Source organism: Camelina sativa, chromosome 10 (assembly GCF_030686135.1).
Source record: "Camelina sativa cultivar CO46 ecotype springtype chromosome 10, ASM3068613v1".
NCBI classification, from domain to species: domain Eukaryota; kingdom Viridiplantae; phylum Streptophyta; class Magnoliopsida; order Brassicales; family Brassicaceae; genus Camelina; species Camelina sativa.
The window spans coordinates 26,680,534-26,689,958 of NC_141889.1; the positions used below are offsets into that span (position 1 = coordinate 26,680,534).

General features: G+C 47.5%; 2 protein-coding genes across 2 annotated transcripts; one reads left to right on the plus strand and one right to left on the minus strand.

Moving 5' to 3' along the window:
• Positions 1-382: 382 nt before the first annotated feature.
• LOC147937421 (uncharacterized) lies at positions 383-1,755 on the plus strand. Its single transcript, XM_087468799.1, has 2 exons — positions 383-832; positions 934-1,755. Exons 1-2 carry the CDS (start codon positions 383-385, stop codon positions 1,753-1,755), a joined length of 1,272 nt encoding a protein of 423 aa, XP_087324925.1.
• Positions 1,756-5,708: 3,953 nt separating this feature from the next.
• Positions 5,709-8,795, minus strand: LOC147937422 (uncharacterized). The gene is made up of 7 exons (XM_087468801.1): positions 8,726-8,795; positions 7,898-8,142; positions 7,671-7,769; positions 7,073-7,600; positions 6,488-6,994; positions 6,179-6,412; positions 5,709-5,843 (listed from the first exon to the last, which is right to left on the minus strand). The coding sequence occupies exons 1-7, from the start codon at positions 8,793-8,795 to the stop codon at positions 5,709-5,711; spliced, it is 1,818 nt and encodes a 605-aa protein (XP_087324927.1).
• Positions 8,796-9,425: the final 630 nt, after the last annotated feature.

Here is a 9,425-nt window from a genome sequence, read left to right on the forward strand (position 1 = left end):
AAGAAGAGAGAAATCATCTTCATGCTGCTCGACAGAACCCGACGACCTTCCTCCTCAACGAGACACCAGCAGGACCAGACTTACGAACCAATGAGGTAGAGCGTGGTCCTGTTGTGCAAATCAATGAGCAGGGCAGCAGGGCAACCGACGCGGAGCTGTAAGCGATCAGGGAAAAAATGCAAGAAATGCAAACGATATTCCATAAAGCATCAAGCAGGGCACTAGAGGTTAACCTCGTACTTGAAGCAACCCAGTGAACGCCTTTTTCCCAAAGACTCACAGTCACACCAGTACGACGAACAGCTAAGCCAAGGCTAGGGTACTACGATGGAACTATCCACCCGCGCGACTTCTTGCGAACCTTTATACCTTTTCCGTTTTAATGCAAAACAAGAACTCGCACGCCGACCTTTATACCTTCGCTCAGGGGCGTCATGAATCGCTCCGATCATTCATCGCACGATTTAAGGACGTCCTCGTCAACGTCTCGATTCCTGATGCAGCAGCCATTATCGCACTCAAGAATGCATTGTGGTACAAGTCTCGATTCAAGGAAGAAATGTCTTTATCACACATAGAGACAATAGCCGATTCACTACTACGAGCTGCAAAGCATATCGAGTTAGAAGAAGAAAAGGCCGTTAATGCCAAGAAGCACACGACAGAAAAGAGTGTCGTCACCAAGGAACCAACAGTCGTAGCTCCGAAAGTCAAGCATGCCGAACCAAGACAGCATTTTACTCATAATCAAGATCGAACACGTCAAACCTTCACGTCAGCGAAGGTAAGCAACCCGACTTACAATGGAATAAATGGAGCCAAAAGGAAGGAGGTGAGAGCAGTGCAAATCAATACTGTGAGTATCATCAAAGCACCACTCACGCAACTGAATAATATCGCTACCTCCAAACAATCCTCATGGAACGATATAAGAAAGGTGCAATAATCGTCGAGTCCGACAGGAGTAAAACAGCCCGACATGGACGGAACGATGTCAAACAAGCCAACAACATCGCTCGGAAGTTCGTAAAAGATTCCAAAACAATTGCCGACCAAAGCGAAGACGAAATGGAAGCCCCAAATAACACCAATCATGAAAAGCGACCACATACAGATCGGCTGCAAAACCAACGTCCCCCAACAATAAGACGGATAAATATGATTATGGGAGGAATGACAGGTTGGAACGACTCGGTCAGGTCAATAAGAGACTACACCAAGAAAGCCGAGATAAAGAAGTCCTGGCCATCAAGGGTCATCTCCGAGAACACGAAAATATCGTTCGATAATAGTGACCTAGAAGGTGTAGATCTGCCACACAACGACCCGCTAGTCGTCGAACTCTTGATCGGTGAGAGCGAAGTTACGAGAATCCTGATTGACACCGGGAGCTCGGTAAACGTGATCTTCAAGAATGTCTTGGCACAACTCGAGATCGGCAAAAGCGACATCAAGCCGGAATGCCATGCTTTAACCGGTTTCAACGGCGATCATATCATGACGATAGGCAATATTGATCTGCCGATCTTCGTGGGAGGAATGGCTCAATATTTCAGATTCGCCATCATCGACAAACCAACTATCTACAATGTCATCCTTGGAACCCCGTCGCTTCATAAGATGAAAGCTTTTTCGTCGACATACCATCAGTGCGTCAAATTCCGAACCCCGAAAGGTGTGCACAAGCTGCGCGAAAACCAGCAGAGCGCAAGGGCATGCTTCTTGATCGAACACAAGATGCGTACCGCAATCTAGCAGGGCTCCACTGCAACAGAGGAGGTGAACCTCGACGAAACTGATAAAAAACGATGTGTGAATATCAGAACGGAGATCACCCCGGCCATGCGAGACAAGCTAATACTCTTCCTGAAAAGAAACGTGTCGACGTTTGCATGGACCGTGACTGACATGAAAGGAATCTACCCGACTGTCACAACCCACGAGCTCAATGTTTATCCGACGCACATGCCAGTTAAACAGAAGCGACGCAAGCTAGGCCCCGAAAGATCGCAAGCAGTCAACGACGAAGTCGAAAGCTCATCGGCGCCGGATCAATCGTCGAAATAAAGTACCCTGAGTGGTTGGCCAACCCGGTAGTCGTCAAAAATAAGAATGGGAAGTGGGGAGTTTGTGTGGATTTCACCGACCTTAACAAGGCCTGCCCAAAGGACAGCTTCCCTCTACCCCGGATCGACCAAATCGTCAAAGCAACCGCAGGCAACGAGCTGCTGACTTTCATGGTCGCCTTCTCGGGGTACAATCAAATCTTAATGCAAAAGGACGACCAGGAAAAAACGTCGTTCATAACAGACCAGAGAATTTATTATTATAAGGTCATGCCCTTCAGCTTAAAGAACGCGGGAGCAACATACCAACTGCTAGTCAACAAGATGTTTGCTGAACAACTCGGCCGGACCATGGAGGTATATATAGACGACATGCTCGTCAAATCTCAGCGCGCAAGCGACCATATCACCCATCTTCGACAATGCTTCGACACTCTCAATAAGTACAAGATGAAGCTGAATCCGGCCAAGTGCACTTTTTGCGGTCAAATTGGGGGAGTTTCTCGAATACATGGTAACCCGGCGAGGCATTGAAGCAAATCCAAAGCAAATCAAGGCGATCATCGACCTACCATCGCCGAGGAATGCCAAAGTGGTAACACGACTAGCTGGACGAATTGCCGCTTTGAATCGCTTTATATCCCGATCAACAGACAAGTGTCTGCCATTCTACCAGCTCCTCAAGACCAAAGGGAAGTTTGAGTGGAGCGAAGCCTGTCATAACGCGTTCAATGAGTTGAAGAGTTACCTATCGCCGCCTCCAATCTTAGCCAAGCCAGAGGTCAGCAAAGTCTTATTCCTTTATATCGCGGTTTCCAGGTAAGCGATTAGCGGTGTGCTCGTTAAAGACGACCGAGGAGAGCAGCGACATATTTTCTATATAAGAAAGTCCCTCGACGATGCAGAAACTTGTTACCCGACAGTTGAGAAGGTCGCCCTGGCAGTCCTCACGTCGGCAAGAAAGCTCCGACCATATTTCCAGTCGCATACCATCGATATACTGTCTAAACAACCCTTGTGATCTATACTGCACAGCCCTAACCAATTCGGCCGATTAACGAAGTGGGCAATCGAGCTCAGTGAGTATGATATCGAATTCCGCACCTGCCCAGCCGCTAAGTGACAAATGTTGGGCGACTTCTTAATCGAAATACGTTAGGCAAAGCCGAGCCAACACCCACCAACCCGTCTGACGGACAATGGACCCTACACGTCGACGGTGCATCCTCACACCTCGGTTCCGGCATAGGGATCCGGTTAACCTCTCCAACCGGAGAAATCCTGGAGCAGTCTTTCCATCTTCAAGCGAATCACTAACAATATGGCCGAGTACGAAGCACTTATCGCCGGACTTAAACTCGCTAGTGGAATGCAAATCAAGCGAATCCGAGCCTTCTGCGATTCTCAACTCATCGCCAGTTAGTTTAGTGGCGAATACAATGCGAAAAGCGAGCCAATGGCTGCATAACTTGACATCGTCAGAATCCTATCCAAGCGTTTCGATGAGTTCGAACTCATCAAGATCCCCCGAGGAGACAATGCTCTGGCCGACGCCTTAGCAGCACTAGCTTCGACATCTGATCCTGACCTTCGACGCATTATCCGAGTAGAAAGCATCGACACGCCAAGCATAGAAGAAACGGGAGCCGAGACATGCCTCACTCTTCACCAGCACAACGAGATACGGACCATCTGGAGAACAGCATATCTTGCAGATGACGACAAAACAGACTGGTGAGTCGAGATTCAAGCATATCTTGCAGACGGCAACGTGCCAACAGATAAATGGGCCAAACGACGACTAAAGACAAAGGCGACACACTATACTCTAAATGAAAGAGCATTTACTCTAATGGACCGCTTCGGGCGCCCTATTGCTATGTATGCACGGTGACGACACAAAGGAGCTGGAGGCAATCACTGAGGAGGCCGAGCCTATGATGGAAACTCACGAAGGAGCTGGAGGCAATCACTCAGGAGGCCAAGCCTTGGCACTACCAATTAAAAAGCACGGCCATTACTGGCCGACAATGATATCCGATTGTGAGAAGTTTATCGCCAAGTGCGAGAAGTGCCAGCGACACACTCCCATTATCCATCAGCCGACCGAACCACTGCGAGCTGGGATAGCTCCCTATCCTTTCATGCGTTGGGCAATGGACATTATCGGCCCGTTACCCACTTCCAGGCAGAAGTGCTACATCCTAGTCCTCACTGACTATTTCACCAACTGGGTCGAAGCCAAATCCTACGCCAACATTAAAGCCAAAGATGTTCAGCTCTTCATATGGAAATACATCATCTGTCGTCGTGGTCTTCCCTATGAGATAGTCACCGAAAACGGTTCGCAATTCATCTCCCTGCAATTCGAAGACTTTTGCGCAAAGTGGCGAATCCAGTTAAGAAAGTCAACGCCAAGGTATCCACAGGGCAACGGGCAGGCTGAATCGACGAATAAAACTATACTTGACGGCCTGAAGAAAATGTTAGATGCGAAGAAAGGTGCTTGGGCCGACGAGCTCAATGGGGTACTTTGGTCCTACCATACGACCCCGAGGCAGGCAACCAACCAAACTCCGTTTTCCCTAGCCTATGGAATGGAAGCAATGGCGCCTACCGAAGTCAGCAGTGCAAGTCTTCGGCGAACAATGCTCGTCCAGGACACCACACTCAACAGTCAGATGCTTCTAGATAGACTCGACGAGCTGAAAGAAGAGCGCGATAAGGCACTTCTGCGTATTCAAAATTATCAGCTCGCTGCGGCCAAGTACTACAAAAAGAAGGTCCACAACTGGCACTTCGACGAAGGAGACCTCGTCCTCAGAAAAGTACTCGAAAACACTGCCGAGCCAAATGCCGGGAAAATGGGAGCCAACTGGGAAGGACCTTACCAAATCTCCAAAGTAATCCACCCCGGCGTGTACGAGTTGTTAACCATGAGTGGCGAACCACTTCCACGGTCTTGGAATTCGATGCACCTGAAGCGTTATTATTACTATAAAAAAAGCGAGACTCGACTACCGGTAGTCCAGCTCGTCTATCTTTATAATTAGTTAATTATGTGAACTACAAGCGGCTTGATCCTTCCTGATCGGAGAGTACGTAGGCAGTCCCGTTCACGGGACACAGCTGCTGATAATACAAATTTTTTTTTTTTCAAAAGATCTTTTGCCAATACCTCGCACATGTTGTTTAGACAATCGCTACCCTGGCCCAGTAACAACTCAATGTCCTAGACATTAGCTATAAGCCGAGCCGCTACTCGCAGACTTGGGAATAAGCTGATCACCACGAGTCACACCCAAATAATAAAAAGCTGAGGCGCTACTCGCAATTCAAGGATAAGCCAACCATCGTCTGCCGCACTCGAACAAACAAAAGTCGAGTCACTACTCGCAATTCAAGGGTAAGCCGACCATCACGTGTTGCACCCGAACATTCGTATGTGTCGAATCGAATAATGTATATAGGAGGAAAGGAACCAATTCAAATAAAAAAAGCCAACCCAATGATGGCAAAAGTCACGGGAGCCGACCCCAACACGGCTATGATAAAAAAACGCAAAGTAGTAAAGCCGACCTTATCTCGGCAAAAAGAAAAAGCAAACCAAAAGAATCGGAAAAACATCTCGCTCACCCACGATCAAGCTTCAATCCCCATGTCAGCATCGGTCGGCTCGTCCAATTCAAGCTCGTCGATCTTCTCTTGCCACATCTGGCGTTCCTCCCGAATAGCCAGGATCGTCGCCGGAACTTCAGCACCCTTGCGAGCCATCTTCTGGAGAAAACAGCATATCCCCTCGTTACAGGCATAACAACGACCTCGATTTGTTTATGAGGTTATGTTTCGAAGAACGGAAGAGAAGAATAATGATGAGAAGTAAGAAACAAAGGATGCAACTTATAGAACAAAGGGTGCTATTTCCAAGAAAAGGCGACCAATACTATGGTCTCTCAAAAATCACACCCATAGACCGATCAACACGAGTCAAACAAGAAATGCATAATCCAAGAAAGAGTAAATCCATCAAACAAATAAAAGTTCAGATAAAAGTACAACGCCTTAAAAGGCCCGACATCCGCGACATAGCGGGCATAAGTCCAAAAGGAAACATTCGAGTCATCCGCCGCAGGAGGAGTGACACCAGGAGTCGAGTCGTCAAGCATGGGAGAAGCGGTATCCTCATCATCAGCTTCCTCGCTAGGTCCGCGCTCCAGCCTATCGTCCTCACCTTCTTCATCAGATGACCCTGGATCCGAGTCATCCACGACACCCGGAAAAGGAACCCACTCAAGAGCATCGGGAAGGGGCTTGGCGAAGATGGAGTTAATGTCGAAATCCCAATCCTGAAGATCCGGGATGTTAACTTTAAGGACTTCTTCCTTTAGCCCAGATGCTACAGTGGCAATTCACTCCTTCACCCCATCAGCCAAAAGGGAGATCTGGCCATCGGCAACAAGCGTATAAGGCATTTGGATGTTTCCCAAGGCCTGGTTATGCTCAAGCAACTTCAGCCGAGATTCGTCGACAGCCACCGCATTCGCCTTGTGACGATCAAGGATCTTCTGAGCTCGTCTAGCAACTCCGCGAAAAGCAGTCACCTTCTGATACTGACCGAACTCACGACGACGATCCTTCAGCCTCTTGGTCTCGGAGTCAAGGGTAAGCTGAAGATGGGCAGAAGACTCCTCTGCTAACTTAAGTTTCGGAAGAAGAGCCTCCTTCTCCAAATTCGCCTCGTCCCGTTGACGCTCCAGTTCGGAAACCTTATCACTCAACTTCTGGTTCGAGCGAACTGCCTCTTTAAGCTGACCTTCGAGCTTCTTGACTTGCAAGACCAAAGGACCAGAAGAAGCAGAAGCGGCGGATTCCAGATCGAACACTCGCTTCTCATAACTAGAAGAGAGACGATTTATGCGACCGACGAGCTACAATAACAACGAATCAGGAGGACTACTTAAACAAACCCAAAAAAAAGAGCTCGATGATCAAGGAGAGCTACGAACCTCGAAGACGGTACTCGCCATGTCGATGATCTTATCTCCCTCCTTCATCCTCTCAACCGGCATAAGACGAGCATACCCATATTGAATCTTGCGAAACAACTTGGTACACGCCCCGTAATCGTTCGGGAATGCTCGGGTGGCCGACGTGTGTTTGAAGTCCCAACGATAGTCCGTGGTCTTCTGCTTCTTAGACGGATCAGCCCGATCCAGAGGTCGCTCCGTTCTCTTTTGAGGAGGGTTCAAAGTCAACACGTTCCGACGATTCATAATCAGGTATAACCCTCCCGTCAGGAGTAGTTCCAGCAGGAAGAGCCAAAAGGTTCGACTGCACAGGGGACGACTTCGAGACCGGCCTTTTGCCAGCACGAATCTCAGCCTAATAGGATTCGAGAGGAGCTGAAGGAGATTTCTGCAATGAACCGACCCCGGATGAGCGAGTCTCGGATTGAGTCTCGCTTTGCGGTAGCGGGCAGAAACATCATGAACATCCAAATTGAGTCTCCCCATTGTGTTAGCTGAACAAGCGACCTTGTTAGAAAACTCCGACCCCCTGATAATTCTTCAAGAAACATTTTAGACGAGCCAAAAAAGAAGTTACCTGTCGAATGAGAACCTCGCTAAGTACCGGAAGAAGCTCGTTGTTTTTTCGGACGACCTCCTTTTCTTTGCCCAGATCCTGGCAAAACGTAGGGATCAACTGCTCATATCGCGTCAATTTCAGCTCGAAAAGCAAAAGGGTAGGGAAGGAGACACCTTGGAACGACAACAGCGAAAAGCGAACAGAATGAGAGCAACGAAGATACAAAAAGAATATGAGTAAGTTACAAGGAAAGATGAGCTACGAGGTGAAATGTTCCACCTAGAAAACAAAGGGATCGAAAGATCCTCGATGACCCCCGGCACCACTTTCAAGAAAAAATAGGAATCTTCCCAATTATAGGTCTTCCCCTTCGCTCCTTTGACAAGAAGAGGCGATCGCGAACTGACATAATGAATGTCGGGCTTCTTGATTCTGTCAGACCCTGTCAAACGAGTAAGTTCTTCGAGATGATCAACCGTAAGACGAACACCTGCTCGTTTTGCCAATATCGAAAGTCCAACAACATTTCAGAATGTGGCCGGAGCGAACTGGGATATCGACACCTTGCGGTTCGCGAAGTATCGCATGAGGAAAGACGGAAGGGGAAACGTGACCCCACATTCGGAGAAGATCTTCTCCGAAAGGCAGATAAATCCCGCAGGAACATCCCAGGGACGCTCATGACGATCTCGCCCTACGACGATCCGACCTAGTAGATTCACTGGAATTGGACGAAGTATTCTGACGATGATGTCTTGCCGCCGAAGAATCAGACGAAGTGGACTGGGGGGAAGCCATAGAAAGATAAGGAAAGCTAAATATATAGACGAGCTAGAAGGCGAGAGAGGAGAGTACCTGAAACGACGAGCTGAGAAAACAGTCGATGGAGAGAAATGAGGAATCGAAGCGACGTTACAACTTTCGGACGTCACGCGCACCGAAACAAATGCATGAAGAAGTTACAGCATCCCTCGAAAATCAAGATATCTCATGCGTGACTCTTCGATTTTCTGAAGTTTGTCCGCAAGAATCTTCCGGATGCCCACTGCTAAAATGCTTTAGATTCAACTCACCATCAGAATCAAGAATCGGAGCTTGTCGAACAACCAGCGGACCAATAGACGACCTAGAATTCTCCGCCATTACTACGAACTGAAGATGGGGGAATACTGTTAGGAGTGGATCCTGCACCCAACAGGCCCGGCCTAGAAAAGGCCCAAAGAATTCAGCAGGCCAAAGGAGAGTTAATTTGGTCTTTTCGAAGGACGAACTGATACAGTATCCTATAAATAGTGATTGTACAGCGTACGAGCAAAGGGAGGAAAAAGCAGAGAAAGAATTCGTACAAGATAACCGGTTCTCCAATATAGAATAACGAGCTCATAGCTCAGCGATAGTCTTTCCCTTGTCTAATCTAGCTCGTAATTATCAGGTGTAGCCCATCATTTTCCATATAATAAATAAAACTTCGATCCCAATTTATATCAAACTAAATACTCTAATTGTACCGATTTGGACATTAACACATATGTGGTGAAAATATCGGGCCGAAAAATGAATATTTCTCTTATTTCAAAGGCAAAAAAGAAGCAAATATTTAAATTTTGAATTAGTGAACCTTACTGGGCCTACACTATAAAACCCATCATACCGTTGAGGACAAAACGCTAGCTTCCTATGCGTTTGCGTTTGTTTATATTTGCCTAAAAAACAAAAGTTCACTTTTTATTGTCCGATTGAAGTGAACTTTTTTTTAGAATAAGAATAATAGCC